The sequence below is a fragment of the Platalea leucorodia genome (genome assembly GCF_965183815.1).
Source record: "Platalea leucorodia genome assembly, chromosome: 1".
In the NCBI taxonomy this organism is placed as follows: domain Eukaryota; kingdom Metazoa; phylum Chordata; class Aves; order Pelecaniformes; family Threskiornithidae; genus Platalea; species Platalea leucorodia.
The window spans coordinates 122,925,243-122,953,200 of record NC_138823.1 but is presented as its reverse complement, the minus strand read 5'-3'; the positions used below and the strand labels follow the sequence as shown (position 1 = coordinate 122,953,200).

Genomic DNA, 27,958 nt, shown 5'->3' with positions numbered 1-27,958 from the left:
CCCGTTCCCCTGTCCCGGGCCGGGCGGCGGCGAGGGGAGCGCGGGAGCGAGCCATGTCTCACGGGGCGCGAGTGATCCGCACCGGGGTGAGCAGCGGGGGGCCCGCGGCCCCACCGGCCGCCACCGCCGCCTCCTCAGCGGGCTCGGACGCGGAGCTCATGGACGGCGCCTATTTCCGCTCCTGCGCCGGCATGCTGAAGGTGGCCCAGATGGTAAGGGGCGAGCGGGGCGGGGGGCGGCCGTTGGGGCCGTTGGGGCCCTCGGCGCGCGCGGGCGGGCGCCGCAGTCACCCCGGCTGGGTGTTTCTTCTGGCGCCGGGTCTGGAGAGCGTCGTCGCGGGGTGCCGGGGTGGGCGCTCATCGCCAGTTCGGCCGCTGCGATTTCACTCCTCGGCTCTCGCAGCTCGCGGGAGGAAGAAAAGTCCGGGTTCCTCTGGCAAAGCCAAGCGTTGAGGTCTGTCACAAGCTGCCTTTGCGTTTTCCTCGGGCAGCAACGCGCGCTTCTCTTCAGACGGACGTGCGTGAGCCCAGAGTAACGCTCCTTGCTCCAAGTGCTGCGTAGTATTATCTTGATAATGGTAGCTAATGGTAATGATTAGCATTAACAACTTTTTGCCTTTAATAATAATAATAATGGTAATGCCATGATGGGAAGGCACATCGTGCCCCAGCGGAATGCCTCATTCCTTAGAGTGGGTAAGTTTTCTGGAGAAAGCGGGGCCGAGTGCCAGCGCCGACAGTGGGCTGGTAAGGGTGGGCACCATGGCTGAGACTGCTAGTCCGGCTGGCTCCGTGCCCTGGCTGTTGGAGACCTCCAGGCCATGACCCAGTGAGCCAGGGAGGGATCTGGGAGATGTATGGCTGGAAAGCAGAAATTCAAAAGAAACCTATAGAAATCTGGATTTGAGCTGATGGCTTAACTTGACTCAATGCAGGAAATTGTGCTCCATCCAGGTATGGAGAGGATTAACAGATGGATAAGCTCTTTCTCGTTTCTGTGGCACATAATTGTCCATGGAGCTATTTGTCAGCTTAATTCCAGTAATGGCAGCAAATAATGGCTAGGAAAGAGCATGGACGACAACACATAGCAATACCTCCTCACATATATTCTCATCCTGCAAAAACTCATGCCTCAACAACATTTTATGCTGCAGTTGTTGCCTTTGTTTTTTTATAAACCCCAATGCCTTTTTTTTCCCCCTGCCTTTATTTGTCTAGTCCTTTTTTAAAAATTCTGTAAGTTATTAGCATCCAGAGTCCTAAATTGACATTAGAAGTTAGGAATCATTTTGTTCGAGGTTACTGTGGAGTAATATCAAATCCTAAAGTTTCTCTTCAAAAGCCGCACAGTTTCTTCCAGGTGATTAATAGCCATCAGCTGCCCTTAGAAATGAGCCTGGGTAGCAAGAGACGTAGTGGAATGTGACTGGGCATGGCTACCTGCACCTGCGGAGCGTTTGTGCTGTGCTTCTGAGACCTTGGGCTTGTCCCTCACTATGAATTCTGTTCCGTAGGAATACAAAGTCATCTGCTGCCTTCTCTTCACTTGGGTTGTTCGCAAACCATTGTGTGGATCTGGAGTATCTTTTCAGGAGACAAACGACATTCTTTTGAGCGTGTGTCTACATTGCAAATGAATGTGTAGTCCTAAACCGGTAGACTTGTGCTTTGCTGATGAGCTAAAAGTCTCTTTATCCTTTTGCTTTCACCACTGTGGAAAGAACAGGTCCTTTTATGGACTAGAAGTACCTAGTCCTCTGCTCTCCATCCTGCTGTGGTGTCACTACAGCTATGACGTATGACTCTTAGAGCTTGCACAGGCATGCTTATTTGTGCTGAAATTTCAGGGTTTGGTACAGGTATAAAGTGTGTGTGTGTATACTTTACATATTTTTATGTAATGTATGTAAATCTATGTAATTTTATGTAATACTTCACATAAAGTAATATTTTATCAATGCTGTTCAATATCAAATTCATCAGAATTTAAACTAGTGGCTTTCTACGGTGACGTTAACTGAAGCTAAAAAAATGTAAATTAGTTCCCCTTAGCACTCTTTCAGCTTCACCTCCTTACATTTTTCTGCTTTCCAGCTTGCCAGTAAATAACATCAGTAGGAGTTACCTCGGGTATCCAAGGAACTTTGGGCAAATGAACTTCTTTTAATATGGTATCACAATGGTGTCTTCTTCACAAATAATTCCCTAAGAAAATTAAACGTTTGTGCTGCAGTGTGCAGAAATAACCAGGATAGGTTAGTTCTAGATTAACTCCTGCACCCAATAAAAAATGGAGAGCTAAATATTTTTGCAACTCTCCTTTATCTCTTCTCAGACAGTATTTCCACTGTATCCATGGGTCCATTTGTATTAGTATTCAGTTCTTCTAATAAGAAGTGTTTGCAGTGTCCTTCTTTGAAAATAATTCTTTATGGTAAATCTATAACCATTTCTGCATTAGTGTTAATGTGGCTGTGTGTAGTCTTACTAAGAAGGAGAACAATTTGTGGACAGAAGACAAGGGTAAAGTCTTTTGGGTTAGAAGTATAACACATTAAATTGTGTAGTGGGCCTCTGAATGGTTGTGGTTATGAAGAGGAAACATTACTGTTTCTGTTTTCTCTTTCTTCGTCAATCCATTTTACCAAGAAGTAAACGATATGAGAGAGAACAAGAAAGAAGCATTTCATCATTTACTGTAACGTTAAGGGTTGTTTGCAGTACTTGCAACCTAAAAGAAAATTTGATTGTATGTATATGTGCATGAAATAATTCTAATAGATGACAACAATATGCTATGGAAATTATACAAAGGAAATAGATAATGTTACAGCTGTTCTTCTGTAAGAAAGATCATAACACAAGGACTGAAACTCAGATCTTGGACAAGATGAAGAGATGGTGCAGCAATCTGATGATTACTGAATTGTTGATAATGTCTAAATATTACCAGTGCTTTCTCTTCAAATTCTAAGTGCTGTGGTGTCTAGCATAGAATGAAATTAGAAAGTAAAAAATGTGTTTCTTGCCTGTAAGCCTACAAAAATTCCTTTACTTTTTTGCTAGAGAATTTCTTTAACCTTGCAGAATGATTATAGCTTTGAAAAGGTAATACATTTTATGCATTGAGTTCATGGCTTTCTAATGCTTAGGGAATGGTCTGCAAATATTTTGAAAATAAAATGGAGGAGGCTTGTGTATTTTACATGGCAGTAAGACAGTTTGAAAGCTGTTTTGCATGCATGAGTATTACTAATGTTAGTAGGGGCTCCATTTTCAAAATCCAGTCTGAATTGACACTCTGACTTTAACAGGAAGTTATGAAGTATCTTCAACATCTAACCCACTTCAACTGGTTTAACTTGATGGTGATTAATATAGCTTTTGCTTTTTCTTTTCTTTTTTTTTTTCTTTGTACTTGCAGTTTTACCGAGATCTCTCATATTCACAGGGATACATGCAGGATTCCGTTGTGGCCACCTTGGTTCTATAGCAGCAGTGTACTAAGTAAGTGTGTGAGTGGGTATGTACCAGTGTGCACAACACACTTATACCTGAGAAGTTAAATAACTTGAATTTTAGCGAGCTTGGCAAAATCAACACACGTGGCAATCTTCAGTATGCTACACTAACTGTGCTGATTTGTTTGAAGCACGTTTGCTCTGTGTCCATGCTACCGCTGGCTTGTTTTATTGTAAGACTTTTTAGGAACCTATGTTACTAATTCTCAGTAGATCGGTTCTTGGAAGCCTTTTGAGGCATCCTGTGCCATTAGAGACAGTGGTATGAATTTGCATCCGTATTGTCACCAGGGTGGCTCAAGTGGCAGTGTTCATAGATTGAAACAAGTCTATTCAGCTGAATTTCTTGTGGAGCCATGCCCTTATGCGCCTTTTGTATTTTCACAACTGAAGTCTGGAGGATGCCACAGACACTGTATTAGACTAGGTCCTGCTTTTGGCACAGCCCATGTTGGACAGTGGAGCCTATACAGGTATCCTACCATCTTCAGCAGTTGGCTGGTAGGAATGGCTGTGATTGTATCATCTGTCCAAAGTGTCTGAGGCAGAGATTTGCAAGAGTGTGACCAATACAGACTGAAGAGAGAAAAGAAGTGTTGAGAGCTCACATGTAGGAGAGCCATCACGGCACAGGACATGCTTGTGTAGGTCTCTGAGGCTTCTCAAACTGTTCTTGGACTGTTCCTTGTTTCTGGACTCTGAGAGGTGCAGAGGTGGCCCATGGCCTTTTGCCCCTCTTTCACCTCCTTCAGGTTGGGCCAAGCTAACTGACCAGTTCAGACTGAAGGCGATTGTTCCCACAATGACACTCTTGTTACTGAGAGGACAATAGTTCTGGCACAGTTAAGCTCAGCCTCAGAATACAGGGTGTTTTAAGCTAAAACCAGCACTGATTCTTTCAGCTCAATACGAACCAGGAAAGAGCAGTTTCACCAGGCAGAAAAGAAGAAAATCAAAATGATCTTGTCAAGGCTGAAGAAAAATTTACAAACAATTGCAAGGTAAAAAAGGATAAACTCAATAAATGTTGACTTAACAACATTATTTTAACTTGTTAAAATACTAAGGCAATAGTTAAAGCTTTTCTGCTGAGTATCTATTTAATTTCCAAAGTATGTCTTGACAAAAGCAATGACATACTTGATAAGTTAATAGCCAACAAGACAGTCTGTAAGTCTGAGTAACTTTGGAGTGTGCTGAAACCTCTCTGGGTTATTTGTGTACTAACATACACTTGAATAATAGTATTCAAGAGAATATTAATACGTCTAACACTGAAAGCTAGAAAATGCTGGCAGTTAGGTTGCTGGAGCCAAGATCAATTTCTGAATGTGTTGGATATCAGACAAATTTACTGGGGAGCTAAATTCAGAAGAAGTTAAAATATGAAAAGAAAGCAAAATCTGTTAGTGGAAGAAAACAATTCCTAATCAAAACCATTGATACAGGAAAAGGAAATTCACAAAAGCAAATGATACTTGGAATGATTTGAGAGCTACTCAATCTTCTAACTTGTTCTTGAACCTGAAACATCTTTCTATCCATGGAGGTGATTGAAGTAAAACATCTAATTCTTTGCAGCAGCATGTCAGTGCCAGACGTAACAAGCTTCGTGAAAGTTGCTGGATGCTAACCTACAAAGCTTAGATTCAAACAGTTCTGTGTTCTGCTTGACTTTCCATCTGGCTGATAACAGAAAACATGAAAAATAATGCTGTAATAGCTATCAGTGATGTCATGACATATTATACAAAAAGTCTTATTTTGAGGCATGCAGGAGGCATTTTATGTTTGCAAAGAAAATAATAATTGAGGACAGACACGCCCTGCCCCAGAATGTGCAGGTGTCTTTAGTCTGCAACTGTGTGATAAACTACTGGCTAAGCAATAAGAAATGGGACATGTTTTTAGCAGCAAAGTTATTTTCAGGCCAAGGTCAGAGCTATGTGTTGTAGCTGCTAATTATTTTTGTTGTTCTGCTAGAAGCTGCAGTAAAAGGACCTTGCTTGGCATGCTGAGCAAAGAGAGAAAAAATTATCTAAGTCTCAGATGGCTCCAAAGTAAGCAGGAGCATTTGAGTGAGGAATGTCCAAGCTTAGTAATTAAAACCAATAGGTCTGGGAAGTCCTGTTATTTTCACTCTGAGATCACTGAAACAGGCTGGCTTGGCCAGTTGTATTTTTTCCATGCCTCTGCTCTGGGTGGCCGTTTTAGAGTTTCTGCCCAGGTATTTGCGTAAGAGGTGGGAGCAAACAGTGTGTTCTCTGTGCGTTAACCAAGGCGTGCTTGGTGGTAAGCTGACACAGTTTTATTTGATGAGACAAAACTTCACAAGCATCACCAGTTTATGGAATTTTCCCTTTCTGTCTCACCTCCATGCAGCCATTCACAAGTGATGCAGCTGTTCACAAGGTTACTCAGTAAACCAAACTGGGGAACTGATTTAGCTTTACTTCAGCTTTCCTTCGGTTTTCTTTTTTTCGTAAGAGTTTTTAGAGAACAGTGCAGCCATAGAGACTACTGTCAGCAAGAGCAAGTGTCTGGCGTATAAGGGCAGGAAATACATAAGCCTGAAGTGGTTCCATGTGCTTCAAACCACAAGCTGAGAATGTAGTCCTTTTTCTCTTGGGCAGGGGAAGGTTTTGTGCCATCTGTTTTAATTTCTGTCTCTTTCAGCAAAAAACAAACTAGTAATTTTTCTAATGTTGAAACTGCTCTAGAAGGCTAAGAAATCAACTCCAGTACATTTTGTAAAAAGACAGTTATAGTCATTGTTAAACACTAGGGAATCTCTGTTCTGAATGCGTCAGTGAATGTTTTATTTGTATCCTAAAAGAGGCTTCCTAAAAGCACAAAGTTGGAGCTACTCTTCATTGCTCATTTGACCCGTCCGTTAGGATTTGTTGCAATATCTTCATTAGCAACCTGAGTGCATGTAGTGCTCTTCGTATAGAGGTGATTGAAGAAGGGTTAGCAAATACATTTTCTGAAACAAAAAAAAAAGGAAATGAAGCCTAGAAATTTACCACATCACCTGAGATGTGTTTAGTATGCTTGAAAGAGTAGAGTGAAGTATTGGCAGTGGTTTCCTGGCACATTTGTTTTACAGGAAGTTAGATTTGCAAATGCCATTTAAAAATCTTAATCAGGTGTACATGGTGTCCGTGGATAATAAGATGTGGTGAAAAGCATGGATTCTTACTGCTTTGTGACTTCCCTTTAAGATGTGCAAGTGCGGTGTATTCCCTGTCTTCACTCTCTTTGGGGATGGTGTCCCTTTGAACATCCTCCTCTCCTGCCACAGAGAAACAGAAAGCAGGGGATCAGTTCTTTCCAAGTGCGGTCTCCATCTGCTTGGAACCTGTAAATGATAAAGAGCATCTTGCTAAGCATCCTTCGCTGGGTTCCAGGGCTGTAGATGCTGGAACAATTTGTTGTGTCTCATCGTGATCCAGTAAAGCCATGGCTGTACCTCAGTGAGGGCAGTATACCTGACCGTGAGGCTCTGTTAGGTACCTGCTCTGCATTACCGGGGTAATGGGGTATCGTCCCCCGAAGCCAGACAGTGTTTGCTTACTATGAGTAAGTGTTTCCTCCGCTCCCCTCCCTGGGGAGTCCTTGTGAGGTACTCGCTCAGTACTGCGGCTGAGTTGTCTCCTTTGCGCTATTGTCACGTCATGTGCGCCGTGGCCTTGTCCTCCTATTCTGTGGTGAGATGTAAAGTATACAGCAGCCAGAAATTGCTACTTTCTGTACACAGAGATCAAACTCTAAAATTGCTATGATTTTCTTTCACTCACCTGTGAGCTTCCTCTTTTTTGCGTAACTCAGATTCTTAAGGGATCATCACGGCTGAAACAACCCCCTGCACTGCGATGCTGGTAATTTGATGAATGTAATGGCGAGTACAAATGTGTCTGACTGGTCAAAGCTAGGTGACTGCAGCTTTCAAAGCCAAAGCACATTTGGCTGCTGTTCTTGCAACAATGGCAGCAGCTGCAACGCTGATGGCTTCCTCTCCTGCTCACAGCTTCCCTTAAGGAAAATGGAAATGCGATGATGACAAGATTGAGAAGTTGCTTCAAGGGGGAATTTTCTTAGAATGTTTTGGTGGTTTTTTTTGGTTTGTTTTTTTGTGTTGTTTTTTGGTTGTTTGTTTTTTTTTTTTTTTAAATGCCATTAGTGAGTTCAAGAAACAAGTACTGACAGCTGGGAGAGAAGTATGCTGTTAACCTGAGATGACCAGCAGCAGCTGCAGAACTACAGAATGACTTAGCATACTTTCCTGCAAGTCTGTAATCACACTCTGGGAAGGCCACTTCAAGAGCTCTTTCATCTGTTTGGGAAAAACGCAGTCCCCAGTTGCTGCTTGTCACCTGCTGGCTAATTGAGCTTTTTGTAGATCGCTTGAGTGAAGCTTCCTAGTAGACAAGGGAGTGCTGTCCCAGTGTGTTTGAGAGGCCTGCCGGTCTCCAGGTGGTCACTGAAAGCTGTCAGCTGCGACAGTGCCACTGGGGAATCTCATCTATTCTCATTTTTCCCCCCTTCGTTCATCACCCTTCACTTCTCTGGCACCTTGCCGAGCATCAAGTGTTTGCACTTAGAAAAGGTCATTCTTTTGTGTGCTAAGGCCTGGTCTGATCCAGCAGCCAGGTTGTGATGATGCTGGTTGGTCTGGAAATTGTCATGATGTTAGCATTTTCAGGAACTCTCACCTGTTTTTTCTGATAAAAATTATGAAGTGCCAGCACAGCTAACAACATGGACTTCGGTGATATAAGCAAGTCCTCCTCTTATTCGAGGAGACCTTGCTCAAGGCTCCGTTGCCATGGCTAACAAAGCCTTTGCTGGAGATGACAGATATGAACTTTTTAACTGCTGTCTGTGCGACTGCCAGATGTCAGTGTGGTGTTCTCTGGAGCAGGGAGAGATACGGCAGGTGTTAACTGAAGATTTGAATCAGTCAAGCAATAAATGCCTCAGACAATGAGAATGGGTTGTGTTGTGAGCAGCATCTGTAAGGGCGAGTGATGAACAGATTGCTTTCTGAGGGTTAGCAGGCATAGGCACTGACACTTTACTGAGTGGTTCGCAAGACATTCCTTATCTCGGTAACAACTTTCAGGAAGATGAGATTGCACATGCTTTTTATTTTTTGTGCATCTAGTTTGATAGGTTACTAGAATGACTGTTGCCATGAGGTACTGGTTTTGTGTTATATTTCCTATTAGAGTTCTAAGTAGCAGTGTGCTGTCAGATATGTATTAGATATCCAGGTCAAGGGGGAAACTTCGCAGCTTGCTGTGCAGAGTTTGTGGGTGTTTGTTAATAATAAATGCTGCATACCCTGGGCTTTAAGCAGCCAGCCAGTCTGAGCCAGGCTTGGCTAGTCAGCCAGCGTGGGCTCCTTCTCTGTAGGTGGTATTGCCATGCATGGTTGGTAAATCCATTTTTAGACAGCCATGAACTTTATCTACAAGAGCTCTATAGCTCACAAGTAAGGATTAAGCTCTTTCTGTATCGTATATTACTGACAATATAGGACTTTACTGACTATTTAGAGAGCAAACAATACAAACAACCTAAACAATATATCTGAGAATGGTTCAGAGCAGTGGTTTCGGAGGTGCCTTGCTCCTACAAGGAGCTCTTCTTCCCAGCTGACTAAAAGGAAGTATGGCAGGTGAGGTGGGAAATCTCCTGCCCCCAAGGAGGGCTCCCTCTCCAGACCCAGGGGTGGTGAACTCTGTTTCTGCTTTTGCAGCAACAGCCTCAAAGGACAAAGTTCTCCAGCAATGTTTACATACCTTAGGTGTCTTTGTACCTCCATGAGCATGTATATTCCTGTACACCATTGTTGGATTCCTTTCTGCCATCAAGAGCCACTTTCCTGCCATTCTTTAAGACAGCTCAAACCTCTTAATTTTTAGGTTCTACCAAACCCACTTTTGCTGGCCTACAGTTCTCTTCTCCTGGTCCATTTCTTTTTCTTGCCTCAGAAGCACCTTGTGTGCTTGAGGTAGTCTTTCCCTGTTTACAGAAACCTACCTACACTGTGGACTGTCTTCTCCTGTCATTCTGTCTGACTCTTGGGTTTACCAGAGCAAGAGAACAGTTAACATGGCAGTCTAGGAGGATCTAGATGTTGGAAGTGTTGGCTTTGCAGAGGGGAGAAGTAACAATCACAGCTTGCTGTGCAATTTCTGAATCTGCACAGATTTGGTTATATTAATCCCTACATTTTTGGTTGCTATCACCAGATCCTCCACTTTTTACTAGAGGACTCTGGAGATTCGAGTCTCTTACAAAGTTTTTTACTTCCTATAATCTTCTGAGTTGTGATATAGGGATTCTCCCTACCATGCAAGATAGATGGTCTTCTACAGTGGAGTGAATTACAGCAGGAGCCACGTGCATGCATGCTTTTTGCAGCAATCAGGTAGTATTTTTCTAAATGGGCTTGGTGGTGTGGGACATGGGTTCCTAGTGAGCACCACAACCAGTACATTACCTGGGAGGAGGGCAGAGAAGCATGGGCAGAGCCAGTGATTGTATCTGTGCATCTGCAGAGAAAACCAATTATAGAGGATGTGTCCCTGCTTTTACCTGAAACAGCAGGTTCACCTATGATTTGGGGATTATGACTTGATTTGAGACGGTAGAGACCACAGGAGTGGGTGGCAGGCTAGCTGTTACATGGGGGCTATTGCCTGCACAGAGAAGTAATTCATTAGTAGATGGACAAGCTATGTGCTTGCAAGGTATAGGGGTCTCCTGGCTTTGTCCAGAGTAGTACCTTCAGTCATTGCAGGTGTCTAGAAAGGCATAAGCACCTTTTTGAGAGTTAGAGGGAAAGCAGCGGTGTTTCCCAGAGTTACAGCCCTGGTAGGGCATTTGCTGTGTTTAAAATTCTGTTCCTATCCTTTGCAGACATGCTAGCAGTCAGCTGTGCCACCAATACTGTTTTGCAATGAGTTTTATGTGTTTGGGGAATTGTTTTTGACTTGAATATGGCACTTATGCAATGTTACTCAATTATCACTTACATTGCTGCAGTATTTTGAGTGTTGTGTGTGTGCATCTTTTATGTAGATTGGAAAAACTTACTGATAGTGCTTTTACAGTTGAAATGTTTTAAGTTGATTTTTAAAACAAATCTGTTAATATTGGAGAGAAAAGAAATAAAATTATGAGGTGGTTGTTGGTAACAGACTTGCATTATGGGTTTTTTTAAATTAATTCACTGCCTGATAAGAATATAGCATATTCTTTGCCATATAACTGTAAAGTCCTCAGCTTTCAGTTAAAAACATACAGGATTGTATGGTGTCTTCCAGTGTGGTGCAGTGGTGGTACAGGCAGCTGTGGGGATTGAGGCAGGGAGCTAGTTAAGCTGGCAGTTGTGGAATTGAAGTATTGCATACACTGGACTTAATTGTAGCTGGTCATTACAAAGAATTGCCTTTTTAATGACCGTGGCTAACACCCTGTAACAAGGGCTCTTTAATAATGTCATGCATATGCTGGTTCTGTGATTACCCCACATCCTTTTCTACCACCAAGGCCTGTACTTGAGCAGATATATAACTTGTTATTAATAAAGAATACCACTTGCTTGTATTTAGGATTGTCCTCTTATCTGAGTCATAGAGGGTCTGAATAAGATTATTTTGCCTTTTCTCACCCTCCCACCATTATAATCTTCAATAAATAGCCTGTGGATGGGCGTGCACAAGAAAAGTCACTTATCGGAGGCCAGGCAGCCTCCTTATTTTAGCAAAGCAGCCAGACAAGAAGGAAATCTGCCCAGACGCAGGGGCTGAGAGATTATTATGCAGCCAAAGACTGACTGCTTCACAGAACCATGCACTTGAAGGCAGCTGATTTCATCTGTCATTAGTGAAGTTTTAAATGGACTGGGTTTTTTATCTGCCTTTTCTAGTAGGTGTTTGGCTGTTACAGCTCCCATTTCCAACACTGCCCTGGAAGAAGGAAATCTCGATTACAGCAGCAGTCAACGTTGTTGCTTAAATTAGCTGAACCAGTCTTGCATGAACTACAATTGTAACCTTGGCCTGCTCTTCGATCGTCTTTCTGTTTTGGGAAGCTGTTCAAAAAAATTATTCTATTCTGTCCAGAAATATGTACTTAATAATATATGGGCGTTGCTTCACTGTGTTGAGGTGTAACATTCGGAAATGTACAGCTGCAGTCAGTGACATTTCTCCAGGGCATGGTTGTCCTGACTGGCTCACTTAGGGATGGAAAATTGCGCTTACTATCTTGGCTGGTGTCAGAAGCTGGAAACTTTGACTTTTTTTCGTTCAAATACAGAAAGCATTTAGCTCTTATTATATTTTTTTTTTTTTAAAAGACTGTGATAAAACTGGATATGAGTCAGTGGTGTCCCTTGCTCCAAATCTGTAGACAGACAGTTTTTTTATTATTGCTTGTACTAGGACTTGGGTAAGTTTTAAGAGAGTGGAAATCGACCAGTTTTTATCGATTTCATGGATAGTTCTCAGGGTCCTCCTCTTTTCAGATTCAGGAGTAGCGACATTAAAGCAGTACAAAGATTCATCAGTGCTCCAGCAATCTCCTCTCAATGCTGTTTGACAGCATCCGGGGGGAAAAAAAAAAAGCTGTTTCTGTCTTCTAGGGGGTTAAATTGTCAGAGAAGGATGGAAAGGAAAAGCAAAGCACTTTCAGGTATTGCCAACTACCAGCTGGAGACTGGTAAGCCAGAGCTGCTGCCTACAGTCTTTGTACAGGTATAGTATCATGCTGAATCCCATCCCCTGACCTTTTTCCCCTAAATGGTGCTAATTTTTAGTTAGCTAATTGCAATGCATGTCCTGATGCAAGGGAGTGGGGAAGGTAGCTAGGAAACATTAAAAGAGAGAATTATGGTGTGCTCGCATGTATAGAGGGAAATTTAGATGGGAGAGAATGAGAGATATAAAGGAGAAGAAATATGGAGTGTAACGTAGGGAAAGAAGAGGAAAGGGGAATAAAGAGCAGGGAAAAAAAGGAAACACTGGAGACAAAAAGTCGTAGTACAACTTCTTACGGCAGAGTGTAGCAGAGGGGAGTACAGTCAAGAAAGAAGAGAAGATATTCTGAGAAAAGCAAGAAAGTGGTTGTATGTTTCATGGCAAAATAATTCAATGAAAAGATAATGCAGTGCTGGGTGGATTATACATGACAAGGTGTGTGTCACAGTATTATGGTAAATCTTTGAGATAAGAGTTATAGTGTTTCTCTAGAACTGGGCACCTTGAGGCAATTTTGCTTCTTATTGACATTATCTTTCCTCCCTGCAGCTTAGCTGGCATTTCACATCTTATTTCTATATAGAAAAAGAAAATTATTATCCATAGCTAAAAGTTACACAGTAAAACAGCAGTTTCAGCCTGTCAGTTCAGGGTATGATCTTGGGGCTTGCAAAACCCACATTCAGTTCCTTTCTGCAGTGAAGGTGTTTCATATTGTTCTTTGTACTACTGCAGCAGCTAGAAGTCCCAGGCAAGGAGCAGGCCACCTGCAGTGGGTTAACCCCAGCCAGCAGCCAAACACTCACCCAGCCTCTCACTCGCTCCCCTCTCCTGCAGGATGGGGAGAAAATAAAGGAGTGCGAAAAGACCTGTGGATCAAGATAATGATAGTTTTATAAGGAAAGCAAAAGCTGCACATGCAAGCAAAGCAAAAGGAGGAATTCATTCACTACTCCCCATCAGCAGGAAGACATTTAGCCACTTCCTGGAAAGCAGGTCCTCGGCATGGCTAATGGTTGCTTGGGCAGACAAATGCTATAACCACAAATGTTTCCCCTTATACCTCCTTTTCTTGAGCTTTTGTTGCTGAACATGACATCATATGGTCTGGAATATCCCTTTGGTCAGTTGGAGCCAGCTGTCCTCTCTGTGTCCCTTCCCAATGTCTTGCCCACTTGCAAGCCTGCCTGAGGATGAGGGGAGGGAAAAGAGAGAAAGAAAGCCTTGCTGCTGTGCAAGCATTGTTCAGCAGCAGCCAAAAGATTGATTGTTATCAACACTGTTTTAACCACAGTGCCATGTGAGCTGCTGCGAAGGCAGTTAAGTCTACCTCGGCCACAGCCAGTACATCACCACTGTACAGGGTGTTGTACAGGCACAGTGGGAAAAGGGTAACCCTTACTGGGCAGTCATTAATAGAATTGTGAAAGAACGGCTGGATACGGGCAAGTGATAATGTATGGTACAGAACAGTCAGGAATGGTCAAGAAGATGAATAGTAGTCTTGGCTTTAAATATTGCCCTTCCAGTTAGAAAACAGTTTATTTGCAATGTCTTGTGCATGGTGGCTTTTTTGCAGCACATGATATCAAAGTCTACTGTAAGTAAATAAGTGACAGTCAGGAAATAAATACTAATTCCCATTTTACAGTGAGCTAGGATTCTCGCTTTTTATTTATCTTCTGTGGTGTAATGGCAACATCAACCAAAAAGCAACCCCCAAAAGACTAACCTTTTCCTACTGTTCTACTTGTTCTGTGGCTTCCTCCTTGGATGTTTTAGGGTCATTCCCACACATATTTTCACCCATGCTTGTCAGTTACATCTGTGATCTGTTGGTTATTGGTTTGGGCTTTTCTGGGGGGAGACGCTGTGGGTTTGGTGTTTTGGGGGTTTTTGGGGGTTTGTGGTTTGTTTGTTTTTTTTTTTTTTTGTGGGCATCTATTCTCATTCACGCTATGAAAGAAAATGGTGATCTTGACCTAGAGGTTGCTCAACATTTTTGCCTTATTTTACACATCTAAAGTGTTTTGAAGGTGAAAAACTTTAGCACAATGCATGTGGAGTCTTTATTAGCCCTCATTTGGCGAATGGGGGAGCTGAAGCGGCGAAATACGTGATTTACTGAAGTTCAAACAGTAAGATGGTTACAAAACTGGGGTCAGAATGCAAGAGCCAGTGACATTCAGTTCCTCCCTTGTCAGTGTTTGTCTGTGGAAATGTATCTCTAATGCTCAGGACATTAGGCTTTCCTTTAGAGTAGGCTGTTGTAAATATTGGAGATCATGCTGGATTTATGTTTGTGCAGGTAGCTGTGTCTGAGGAAAATTTAGTTCTCTCCAAATGTTACAAAAGAATTAAGTATTGGTAATAAAGCCAGAGCTTTATTTATTACATCCATTAAAGCAGGACAGTAGAAAAAGATCATATGAAGCACTTGCACAGATTGATTCTTGGGTTATAAAATTGTTCTGTGGTCAGACAAACTACAGTCTTCTACCAGATGATCAGAAAATGCTTCGTGGTGCCAGCTGGTCTATGGGTACATGGGGGGCAAAACAAGTCCTTTCTTATGTTATGGTTCCTTCAATACCTTCAAGGCACTAGTGAGGAAAATTGCATCTGTAATCTCTTCTGCCTGCCTGTTCCTTGGAGCAGGTGATTCTCTAGTAAGCTGCTTTGAACTTGCTGGCTTGGTCCAGGTGCTGGTACCCTCCAGCACGATTGTGTTAGTGAAGGGGAGTCCAGCCTGTTAGTCCTGAGATGCAGGCAGCTCTTGGGCAGTTTCACGGTGGCCCATGTGACTGGCGACAGGACTAGAAATCACAGGAGGATCTAGCCACAAGAGAGGCTGAGGATCGTGTTGCTGGCTTTCTCTTGGTCCTGTGAAGCTAGGATGTTTGGAGCTGAGCTTTCTCTGTAAACTAATTGCATCTGCAGTACTACAGCCAGCCAAGAGCAAGTGCAGGGAGTTAGGTGGAATCTAAACCATCTGAAATGAGGAGTACAATGGCATCTGGGCCTAATGCCATGGGCCTTTTCTCCAGTGTGCATTTGCACTGGAAGTAACTGGAAAGTGAATCTTCATCCTGTGTATAATCTCTTCATAATACAAAGGCATGATTCCTCTCCTTTTCTTAAGAATGTGTTGAATTTTCCTGCAGTGGAAGATTGACTTCCTTGTTTTTTACTGAGTGTAATCAATGACCAATGGACTTTAGATGCTTGTTCTTCGACAGGGACAAGAAGAAACAAGGAGGAAAACAGCTGTTTTTTAAAAAGGAACAGCATTTTTAGGGAACAATTCAAGTAGCATTTTATAGCACAGGGAAACAGAATTTATCACTGTTGTCCAGTCCTTCCCTATCCTCTCTAGCGTAAGAGGTACAGAAGGAAGGTGTGCCATTCTGAACAGGTTGATGTCATCTCTATGGGCAGGAAGGAAGATCCAGGGAACTACAGGTTGGTCAGCCTCACCTCAGGCCCTGGAAAGGTGATGAAGAAAATCCTCCTGGAAAGCATTTCCAAACACCTGAAGGACAAGAAGGTGATCGGGAGTAGTCAGCATGGATTTACAAAGTGGAAATCATGCTTGACCAGCCTTACAGCCTTCTGTAATGAGGTAACTAGCTTGGTGGTCAAGGGGAGAGTAGTGGGTGTTGTTTACCTTGATCTTAGTAAGGTTATGGTCTCCCATAACATCCTCATAGACAAGCTGACAGGGTATGGCTTAGGTAAGTGGGCAGTGAGGTGGGTTAAAAACTGTCTGAATGGCCAGGCCCAGAGGGTTGTGGTACAAGGTCCTTGGAGGCCAGTCACTATGTGGTATACCCCAGGGGTCAATACTGGGGCCAGTACTGTTCAACATCTTCTATCACTATCTGGACGTTGAGGCAGAGTGCACCCTCAGCAAGTTTGTAGATGATAAAAAACTGGGAGGGGTGGCTGATGAGCCAGAAGGTTGTGCTGCCATGGAGAGGGACCTTGACAGGCTGGACAAAGAGATATTTCGTCAGGTTAAACAGGGAAATGCAAAGTTCTGCATCTGAGGATATCTGAGGGTAAGCCCCTGCACCAGTACAGGCGTGGGGCCAACTGGCTGGAAAGCAACTTTTGCAGAGAAGACCTTGGGGTCCTGGTTGACAACAAGCCGACCATGAGCCAGCAATGCACCCTCATGGCAAAGGTGGCTGACAGCATCCTGGGCTGCTTTGGGAAGTGTTGCCAGCGGATCAGGATCCTTCCCCTCTACTTGACACCGGTGAGACCACATCTGCAGTATTGTGTGCAGTTCTGGGCTCGCCAGTGCAAGAGAGCCATGGCCTTACTGGAGTGAGTCCAGCACAGGTCCACAAAGATGCTGAAGGTTGTGGAGCATCCTTCGTGTGAGGAGAACCTGATAGAGCTGGGACTGTTGAGCCTAGAGAAGAGAAGGTTCAGGGGAGCCCACGAACTTGTATAAATACCTGATGGGAGGGAGTGAAGGACAGGGAGAGGGAGTCTTCTCAATAGTGCCCAGTGACAGGACAAGAGGCAGTGGGCACATGAAAGTCAATCTGAACATCAGAAAATGCTTTTCCACTATGAGGATGGTCAAACACTGGCACAGGTTGCCCAGAGAGGTTGTAGAGTCTCCATCCTTGGAAATATTCAAAACCTAGCTGGAAACAGTCCTGGGCAACTGGCTCTAAGTGTCCCTGCTTGAGTAAGGGGGTTGGACAAGATGACTTCCAGAGGCCCCTTCCAACCTCAACTATTCTCTGATTCTGTGATCCTTGTTGTGAGCACGAGACACGTAACTGGATCACACCTTACATTTCCCGCATGGCTGGGACACACATTGTCCTGCTGCAGCTCCTCTCTCACCCCCCAGCCCTGGGGTGTGGCTGGTCGGCCTGGCCCATGCCTGGCACATTGAGTGAGTGTTGTCATGGCACAGGGGAAAAAGGGGCTTGAGCCTTGCCCTCATCACTTAAAGGCAGCAGCAGCATAACCCCCGGTCCTTCTTTGTTGTGAAGATCAGATCTCCCAGCCCATGTCCTATCTTCCATTAACATCCTTGAAAGATCTGTACTTGTTCACCCTTTTTTAGGGGCCATGAGTTGGCTTTTGAAGGAAGACCGTATCAGAAAAGAGCAAATTATGTTTCATTTTTGGTAGAGCCATGCTCACTTCAAATCAGAATGGAGTTTAGGCTTGGGAGCTTATGTCAGTCCTATTCAAGAGCCAACATTTTCCACAGGCACATTGCAGAGGATGTGGTTGCCTCGTCTCCAGCTCAAAATAGAGATGAGAATGCAGACTCTTACCATCTTTCTTTTGTGATGTCTGTTCTGTCTGGTAAGCTGTCGAGTGCCTCCTGGCAATTGCTGACTGCCTTTAGTTCACATTGGCTTCACTGCGAGATAGTTCCTGATCTATAGCAGTGTTCCTAAACACGCTTCATGACTCACATCAAATACCTGGTTCAGTGGAAAGTCAAGAAGTGGATTAGTTTAAGCTGATCAGCTTCTGTGAAACAGAGTAAATATGGAACTTTATTGAAATCCAAAAATCTCTCCTTGGAGTTGATTGATGCATATGTTCTTTGTTTTGCTTTTCAGAAACTAGAAGGCACTTAAATAGCAATGTCCTGCAATGTCCCCCCCACCCCTTTTGTAATACAGGTCTGAAGCCTGAATATATTTTGTAGAGTGAAATCTTCTAACAAGACTGACCATCATTTGACCTGTACTGCTGGTCTGACTGGCTTGCTGGCTATGGGTTATATGTCTGCTGCTCTCACAGTCTGTGAAATACTATATTGAAATGGAAATGGCAGTGCTCTAATTTTTTTGTGCCTCTAGTTTTTATTTTCAAGATTTATTAACCTACTCCCCTGAGCACAGTTGCATAAAGAACACTCATAACATTTGATCATTTTATTGCTTTGCCATTCGTTTCTCTTTCTCTCTCTCTGTGCCACAAACTGACTTCTAAGATATATGTTGAACTGTATCCTGGACAGTTATGTATTAATCATTTTATCACTCAATTTCAAGTTCTCTGGAAACAGGGATCACAGGGGGCAAAAAAGATACAGTCATCACCGAGTATATCATGATAAACTGATATCTCGTGAAGGAACTTTGGTATTCGTCACTTCTAAAGGAAAAATAATATTATGTGGCTCTGTTTCCTACATTTGTTAGCATTCCTTTTCAACAGGTGAGTTTTAAACTCTGACTGTACCTGCTAGCCATGCAGGCAATATAGTGTGGCAAACATGGTATAGCTTTATATAAAGTTGTTGATATCGTCCCCTTTTGTACCTGTCCTGTGAAATAGCATTATGTGCCTCCAGTCAGAGGACCCTCTTTAGAAACTGTGTGTAAATCTCATGTTGTGAAATTTATGCTAAGAAAGGAAATCTTTGAAAGAAATACCTCTTGCCACACAGTGGTTTCTTCCTACCTATGTGCTGAGGCACATCTAAAATCAAAGAAGGGAGAATCTTTACTAATTGTTTTTGGAATTGTTTTAATTGTGAAGTACTCTTGAAATGGAAAGCATGTTTGTTCAAATCCATGTTTCTACCCTGTTCTTAGGAGCTGAGCAGATTCTTCACTGAATGGTTGGTACCTTGTATCTTCTTATTTCTGAGGAATATAACACCTCAGATGAATTTCCTGATCTTGTCCTTGTATGGCTCACATTCTTCTTTATGCTGCTTCTCAAATTTTTATACCTTCTAACTGGAAAAAAAACCACCACTTTTATGCTGCAATGGAGTTGAAAGAACTAGGACTGGTTTAAACTAATTTTTTTTTACCAGTGCGTCTTATTATTTGGATGGTGGTTGTACTTCAAGGATCCAGTCCTTCTTAATCTTTGTACACAGTAAAAAATTTGATAATGGTTCAAGCATGAAATAAGCCAATAGCCAGATTTAGTACTGCTGTGAATTAGCACTTTCTTCTTGATTTGTACAGTGTAATTGAAACTGAGAACTGATTATTGTGAAGGCACCTGAATAAGGGAGGCCTCTTTTAGCCTTTGGTGGTTAGAGAAGTGTTGTCCTCATGCCACCTTTATCCAAGAGCAAGATTCAATACTTGCCATGACTTCTTGTTGACTCTTCCTATAGAACGAAATTTCATTAAATTTCATTTTCATCTTCTCATGAAAATGGTAGCTGTGTCTTGCATCACTTCCAAGTGTTATAGATTATAGGGTTAATGACCTGCTGATCTCCTTCTGATTGTTCACGTTATTCAACAGCTAAGTCATACAACTCTGTGCTCAACTGATGTTAAGATTCAGGGAGCCAAGATGGATGTTCTGCGGCAGCCTGAGCCAGCGTGGTTACTCTCCCAAACCAGAGGGCAGGAACATATTTGGGGAGACAGGGACTGAGCAATACCATGCATTTTTAAAGGCATATGTAACCTCCATTCTTGAGAGGCGTTGAACATGATCCAGCCCTGCACCTCAAAGTCCTCTCTTCCCTACCCTATATCTGTTTCAAAGGTGGGAGGAGATGTAGGCTTATTCTAGCACAGAAGCCTGTAACTGGCTTGGGCTGAACATCACTTACAATGCTGATATCAACTTTGGGCTACCACAATAAAAATAATGGAGCCGGACCAGATCTAACAATAGCTTAGCCACTTGTGTGGGAAAGGATCCTGGAGCACTGACTTTTCTTTTTGGAGCCACCTTTTTGAGGTGGTTCACTGTTGGAACATTGATGTAGCTGTTTGGATGAAGTTTGGCCAAAGTGCAAGTTCTTGTGAACTTCTTGTGAAGTTTTTATATGTGTATAGAGCTTTTGGTTGCACTTGAGGATGTGTATGTTTAGCCTGTCCACTTAGAACTGAGCAGGTGAAACTCAGTTAAAACCACAGCAGGAAGAATCTAAGCTATGTTGTTTGGGTGGTGTGGTTTTTTTTTTCCTTTTAATCTTAAGGAAATTATTCTGATAATGGATGCAGTTGGTTAGGAGTTTGGAAGATAAGTGTGTAGGAACGGATGGTGCAGTCTTCAAGTGCTTGGCTTCTTCAGATAGTTTTTTAATGTCTTGGAGAAACACTTAAAATGTGAATCATTACTGCTACTGGCTGACTTGGGATGAACTAAAAATCACAGAGGCTGAAAGCATGCATTGACAAAGTCTGTAATAAGAAAATATTTGGGTGTATCCTTGGTAGATTTATTTTTATCACCCAGGCTAGCCAGGGTGGTAGAATCAGCAAGATTAGTAAAATAAACAAGTAACTTTAGATTAAAAAAATAAAATTGCTTTTGTCCTTTGCAAGCCTACAACTGAAAGTAGTTGTACAATAATGCTTTATAGTTTTATGTGACAACATTAACGTAGTAAAGCTTTATAACTATTGTATTGGGGGTGGGGTGAATTAATCGGTTCCTCCAAATGTTTATATTATTTGCTATGATACTACCTTATAGTCTGCTAATACTCCTGCTCTGTAGGTGGTAGAAAAGGAAGGGTAAAACTGTTAGTTCATTTGCAGCCAGGTCTGCCAATTTCATATGTGAGAACTCCAACAAAATGAAAGTAAAGGCACGTGTGTTCATGGGCACCTTAATTTTTACGGCTTTCAGTGATTTGCTTCTGAAAGTCTGTGGGCTGTAGATGCTTCAGTTGCTGGTGTAACTCCAGGCATTCAGTGCCTCTTCTCTATTTGAGACCTGTTGTATTGTACACAGAGACTTCTTTAGGTTGGATTCTTCAGGCTGAAACTGCTGCTTTCCTTCTAGCAGTTGGCTCTTTCCCTACTCTTAATGGTTCTTTTAGCTCATGTAGCAGCAAATTTTAAAATAGTATTACCATGCTTGTTACTTTGTCCTCTATTTTGTTGGGACCATCCAATTTACATTAGATATGTCTTCTGTTTATAAGTGCCGTTTTGTCGTGTTGAAAATAATCTCCGCGGCCCTCTGAGCACCGTTGTAAAAATCTTCAATGTGCCTTTTATCTTTCAGATCTCACTGCTGGTTGGATTCATCAGTGTAAATAATTCTCCGTGGACGGATTACAGTGCATACAGCTACTTTCAGATTGTCGCCATCTGCGACTTGGTTATGATTTTGTTCTTCTACATTATCCACATTTTCAGAATCTACAGGAAGCTCACTTGTGTTAGCTGGCCACTTGCAGTAAGTCTGGGTTCCTTCCCTCTCTTGTGGGTTGATGTCTCAATTACTTAGTCCATTTTCTTGTGCTATCACACAATGATAAGCTGTCTTTCACATACTGCTTTTTTGCCTTGTATACAAATCCTTTTGTTGCTTTTGTATTAGTATTCAGTTCAGCAGATGCTCTAATTTTAAGTTTTTTAGCTGATTTGGATCTGATCCTGCCCTCCTTTACACAGATACAAATCCAGATTTACTCCAGGGAAGGCAGTAGTGTTATTCTGAGACAATTGAAAAGAACCTACCGATTATCAAGCCTTCAGCAGATGGCTCCTAGCTCGGGTCACTTATAGCAGCTAAGGGATTGCTAGATTACCAAATAACAGCGTTAGAATTCATGTACTACATCCTGTCCCAAAGTAAAGTCTGCTAGCGCTATTTAAGTCAAATGTGTCTCTCTTTGGTGTGGTTTTAGGTAACTTAAACAATAGCAAGAAATAGGAGCCTCAGCCTGATTGCCATAGCCTGGCCATTCCTGGAATATCCTGCAGGATGTTCCTGCCTCATTCCCACATTTCCCCTGCACATCCATCTCTCATATCCTAGCAGGGAGCTAACAAGCAGCACAGAAAATGCGAGACCTGAACTTCCTCAGTAGCTTTGGCTCAGGTCAGCTAACAGAAGAGTCCTGCATCCTAGTGTGGGATGACGGATTTCAATAACCTCTTAGAACATGTCTCCCTTACGGATAGTGATATGTTAGCTCCACAGAGGAAGGACCAGAGGGATGGGGAAAGCCAAGTGGAGAGATATAGAGGGATTTTGAAATCCAAGAGGTGGTTGGATGGTGTTTAATGGAAGCTATGTAAGTAGTTTACGGATCTAAGGTAATGGTTTGTCCATCCATCCACTTCTAACCAGAGAGAAAAATTTAATTTTCTTTTTCTTTTTAGCTGAAGAATATAGTTAGACTTGCACCCCTTTTTATTGTTTCAAATGTGTACCACCACTATCTGTTTCTAGAAGGTACTTCTTTATCTAGAGATAATACAGATGCAGGGATTGAAATAAGCTAATAAATGACAGTTTTGCAAAGCAGAATTTAATGTGTGCATTGCTGTAACAGGACTATGCCATTTTGACTTCTGCATAGGCTGCTTTTGTTTTTTGTCATGTGTTTAATCATTCCTAAATGTTCCAGAGTCACTAGTGAGTTTATGGCACTGCAGTTTGTGGCTGCTCAGCTTCAGATAGCTTTATGGGATGTGATGCTTGGCCATTGCCGCTCTTTTACAACCAACCTCCTTTTCAGTCACATACTTTAGTATCTTTAGAACAGAATAGGAAGACCTGTAAGAGACTTTGGGAAACTACAGCTAGTGTTTGGCTGAGTTTCCTGGCAGGATCTCTACATCGCAATCAGGGGTGTGATTTGCAGTCAGTAAAGTTGCAGTGGTTCAAGAGGTTGTTCAGCACTGACACCTTTTAAAGCTGGGAAGTATTTTTCCAGAGGGGCACTCTCCCAGCTCTGCCAAGGGCTGGTTTTCCACCTAATTTAGCCTTTGATGATTCTTTCGCACCTTTGCCCGTCCCTTGGATTCCTCTAAAGTAGTGGCCTGTGTACACTGCTTTATTTGGTGTCTCTAAAGAGGCAATGGCGTGCCTAATTTGCCTGCTGCATTATGGACTGGCCAGAGAAGCTTCCTTATGGAAATAACTTATTCTAGCAAAAGCAAGGGTTGAGATCTTGATTACCCGAAACAGGGTTACAAATGAGGAAAGTAAGGTCACAAGGTGTTTTTTTCCCTTCCTCCCCCGCCGCCCCCCCCAGCTTTTTTTTTTTGACTGGTGGTTTGAGTAACCTCTGTCAACTTGTTTTCATTATGAGGTATGTTGAAATGCTTTCCTGATAAGTTTCCCTACTGATGCAGGCTGTGGTTGTCTTCACAGGAGTTTCTTCATTATTTAATCGGTACAATTCTGCTTCTCATTGCATCGATTGTAGCAGCATCCAAGAGTTACAATTTGACTGGACTTGTGGCTGGAGCGGTAAGACTGTGTTTATTAGTCTTGACACTTTTTAAATTGCAATATATATTAAGTAGGGCATTGGAAATCTATTACTTGTGATTTTATTTTCTTACAGACTTGCCTTGCTTGTGTCTTGGTTGGGTGAACTACCTTCTAGCTCATTTCAGTGAATGTTCTGTAACACAATGCCAACAAAAATATTTTGTTGTGAGACTCCAGACTGAGCACTAAAGTGGGTATTTGTCCTGTCAGAGAGTCGAAACCAAAGGTTCCTGCTTTAACTCATAGGAACTAATGTGTTTAGGGGAAGAATTAAGACAATTCAGTTTTGACAAATGGCTGTTGTAACAGCTAGAAGTTACTGGAAGGATTTCACCCCAGTCTTCGGCTTTTGACGCCACCTGCTCCTGAACAGAGCCCTGTTCAGGATAATGTCTCCTGAACTAAAACCCACTGGGATCCTGGGCTGACTTATTGGAAGATACTCTCTGCCACTGTTGGCTGGAGGGCTTTATAGAGAGAGGCATGACTTCTGAGTGTAGGCAACAATATTTTCACAGCAGCAGGACCTGAAATACAACTCCTCCAGAATAAAGAATTGCTTTCAGAAACTTAGTCCTGATGATGCAAACAGACTAGAAAGCTTACCTGACTTGTTTATTTGGCAGATGTCAGGGAAGGACTTGTTTGAATAGGACAGTAAACGAACAGTAATCAGAGGTGTTAGAAAAAGTCTTTTCTTTGTTGCAGAATCCTAGTGAGAAGTCTAGAAGGTGAGACTCTATGCTGCTGTCTAGTGTTTTCTCCCCCCTTGTATATGACTCTCAGTCTGTCTTTCAGTCATTGTTTTGACAAGACATAAGCTGCTATTACACTATGGAAACTTTTATTTTTTTTTTTAGTATATTGGCAGAATGGAGTAAGAAATCATTTTTTTGGGTCTATTAACATCATAAAATATGTAGGTGGATATACAAGAGTGTCTGTGCATTCATGGAATATGTGTCATTTAATGGTCTGTAAGTATTTGTGGTTTGTGTGTTTTCTCATCCAGACTTTCGGGTTCCTAGCTACGATCCTTTGTGTTTTAAGCATATGGTCATCCTACAAGGTTTCGTGCATCACGCAGTCAACAAGTAAGTATCGTGCTTAATAACTGCCAGAATGCTTGCCTAAAATGAATATTTGTATTTTCTGCCACAGGGCTGTGTCTGCCTGGAAGGATTTATTAATGTCCTGTTCCTTGTTACCCAAAATTACTTGCAAAGCAATAATTCCGTATTTTCTGTCAACACAGATGTATCACAGCTACTGACAGCTGTTAACAACTAACTACAAGAGCAAAATAACTTGCTTCTAGCAAGTAGTAAATGTATCAGTGCTTTCTCTTCACTCTCCCCCATCCCCTACCAAAAGAAGGTTTCTTGTGTGTTCCTTAGTAAAGTAGATGAATTTGTTCGTAGCAACGCAGTTGACACTGTGTTCCTTTTCAAAGATGCATCTGTATGACTCCTTCATCCCTGCAAGACGTCTGCCTTACAAAATAGGATACCAAAGAGGAGCGTCCACTACTGAGGAGACAGCCTGGACAGCCAGTAGCTTTTGAAGATCTACTTGAATGCCTATGCAAAACAATGTTGTGAACCAAAGGTTTTTTGCTCCCCTCACTTCCCCCCCAAGAAGTTTATAATGGAGAAACTGCTTTTTATGAGCTTTACAGAGAAAAACAACTTCTGTCTCACAAGCTGGGCTGTGGTCATTTCCAGCTATTTGCAATAAGTGCATTTAAAACTCGTTTGGAAAGTCATTTGGTTCTTCTTTCAGATGGATGGAAAAATTGCTTCTGATTTCCTCCATCTGTTTACAGAAGGGAAATCCTGCAAATTCTGACCTGATTCTTAACTTCCAAGGATGATTTGTTTAATGAAGGAACTGTTACAAACTGATTTGTGCCTGGATAAGCTGACCCTAGTCTTTGTTACCTCTTTCTATCAGAACTGTGGACTTTTTCTAACATCAGCTCAACCAGCATCAAAAATTATGAACTGCAACTTGAATACATCACTGCAAGCAGTCCCTCCTAGCCCCAACCGTACATGATGAAATCAGGTTTTTTTCTCCATGAATTTTTACAGGTTATTAACAATCAAAGATTATTCTTAAAAACTCCCTTCTGCCAAATACAGGAAAATACATACCCAAGAATATGTGTTTAATGTTTTGTGGGACCTTTTTTTTTTTTTTTCCTTTTCACAAATACTCATTTGTAAAATGGGTATTTGTAAGACCTGTTCGGTAGAAAATTCTGTGCATTCCCTATAAATTATTCTCTTTGGGGTCTAACTGTTTATGGAAAGCCCATTGTGAATGGAGCAATGTGCTTCTTTCTCTCTCTTACATGTGGTTTGTCCCTTCCTCTGCCTCTGCTGGGATTCATGCTTTCGGAGACTCTGCCCAGAGCCTGGACAGGCAGAACAGTGCAGTTTTGTCCAACCTGGTATCGTCATGAAGTTCTCTGTAATTTCGAGGCTGAGGCAGTGTCTTCTTGGCACCTTTGTCTTTCTCTCCTTTTGCACTCCATCTCTGGTAAGCTGGATATTCTTTGCGGGGAAAAAGGGAAGCACAGGCCCCTCCTCCTTGGTGCTTCCCCTTTCATATCTAGCTGTGAAGCAGAACTTGTACTTATAAGTTGGTCTCTTCTGTCAGGGCAACTGCATGATGGTGCAACGGGTTTCTGCAAAAAGTAGGATTTATACAGTTTACCAGGTCCAATCTGGAGGAAAAAAGCATTTTCTGGCCTGATACGGATTTTTCTATTTTTCTGAAATTTTGCGTCAATACTGCTAAGTAATTTAATGGTCCTCTCAGAAAATTCTTTTTGTGCCTCATAGCAGGTCATCATACATTGTCATTTGTTGCCACCTTCTTTTTTTCTCTCATGCTTTACTTCGACTTTTTTTTTCTTCACTCTTTGACAAAAGAAATTGGCCAACTGCTAAAGTGTCAAAAATTTTGAGTAACTAAATGAAAATAACTGAGCAGATAACCTGGAAAGGTAGAAATGCCCCTCCTCACTGTGCACAGTTTCTGTGATTCTTTTTGCTGTTCCTTTTCATATATGCCCTATACAGTAACATAGAGCAGGAAACAATTTGAAAGTGCAAAAGTCTGCTGTTTGTGGATGAAGATAGATATATTCACTCCAAGATAAACTGCTTTGACATTAATGTAGAGGATTATTCAAATAAAACTATATAACAGGCAGTTATAATGTTATTAATTTCATACTGACTAATTTTTAGTTCTTTACAATGTCCAACTTTGGCCTGCTTTTCTGCCCTGTACCTTCAGATGACATATTTTGTGTTTGGTCAGAAATGGGTCACTTTTTCCTTTTTAACAACCTGAATTGAGCATACCTCAAAGGCTCTCTGGCTTAAAAGAACAGACATCCTTCTCAGCTAGAAATCCACTGTCAGCAGAGTCAGTGACGGTTCAGGCTTCCTTGCCCTGCCAGCACAGGACTGGTCCAAAGGACATACATGACAAGAGGCTTCATTCTGGGCACTTTGAGTGAAAATACCTGCAGAAGAAGGTACACACACACACACACACACACACACGTATTTTTTTGCAATGGGTGCTTGATCACCAGTTCTCCTGCCAAGACTGACTTAACTACAGTTTTTGGAAACCAGGACTCCGACTTTAATTTGGACTGACATGGTAGCTATTTAAGGATACAACCTCTTCTGTTCCCCCAGAGGAAAGTGCTCTATTTCTCCTTCACCTCCTGAGATGCCACCTCAGATAGATAGTAGGCACCTTCCTACAAGCTTCCAACACCTCTTGGAAATCCTGTGGGAAACGAATGTTCTGCTGCACCCAGCGTGAATGCAGCTGACACCTCAGCGCTGCGGTGGCAGAGGGGAGAAACACCTGCTAAGGACTGGGGCTGGAGCCTGAGCTTGCTCTGAAGAAAACGCTGTTTCCCCTCTCTGCTGGAATCGTGCCCCCTCTCCTGGCACTACACTAGCATCTTTTTTTCAGCCTCCCACATCACTCTGTCACTTGTCACCATGTGGGGGTTAAAAAAAATTAGGGGGAATTTCATGCAGTCTGACAACCAAAGAATTTCTGAACTATGCTCTGTGATCGTCCAAAGAATATGTTTTGCTGCAAATGCACTTATTTATGCTGGATCGAGAGAAGTAAATTACAAGTTCCCTTTTGGTTTTTGTGCCTATCTACAGGTCTAAGGTATGCCTGCAGCTTTTGCTGTTATGACAGTGCTGGGCCCATAGACCCACCAGATGCTCTTAGAGCGGGATGCTGTCAGGCTGGAAAACTGACATCTCTGCTACCAAAGCTTCCTCGCTTCCCCCACATCCTCCTCGTGAAACATGTCTACCAAGGAAAGCGCAGGTTTTGCTGGTATCGCCAGCTCTACTGGGGGTCTTTGAATGACAGCTCTGTCTGGCAGGGACTTTGG

At 42.4% G+C, this 27,958-nt stretch overlaps 1 protein-coding gene across 1 annotated transcript; it reads left to right on the top strand.

Annotated features, from left to right (window-relative positions):
• Positions 1 to 9: 9 nt before the first annotated feature.
• Positions 10 to 27,958, top strand: CMTM7 (CKLF like MARVEL transmembrane domain containing 7). The gene is made up of 5 exons (XM_082307085.1): positions 10 to 212; positions 21,283 to 21,456; positions 23,386 to 23,484; positions 24,521 to 24,602; positions 24,962 to 27,958. Exons 1-5 carry the CDS (start codon positions 54 to 56, stop codon positions 24,973 to 24,975), a joined length of 528 nt encoding a protein of 175 aa, XP_082163211.1. The 5' UTR covers positions 10 to 53; the 3' UTR covers positions 24,976 to 27,958.

Excerpts from the sequence above, each read along its gene's own strand:
- CMTM7 (XM_082307085.1), top strand. The coding sequence starts at position 54 with ATGTCTCACGGGGCGCGAGTGATCCGCACCGGGGTGAGCAGCGGGGGG. Across the intron at positions 213-21,282 it reads TGCTGAAGGTGGCCCAGATG|ATCTCACTGCTGGTTGGATT; the intron begins GTAAGGGGCGAG and ends TTTATCTTTCAG. Across the intron at positions 21,457-23,385 it reads GTGTTAGCTGGCCACTTGCA|GAGTTTCTTCATTATTTAAT; the intron begins GTAAGTCTGGGT and ends TTGTCTTCACAG.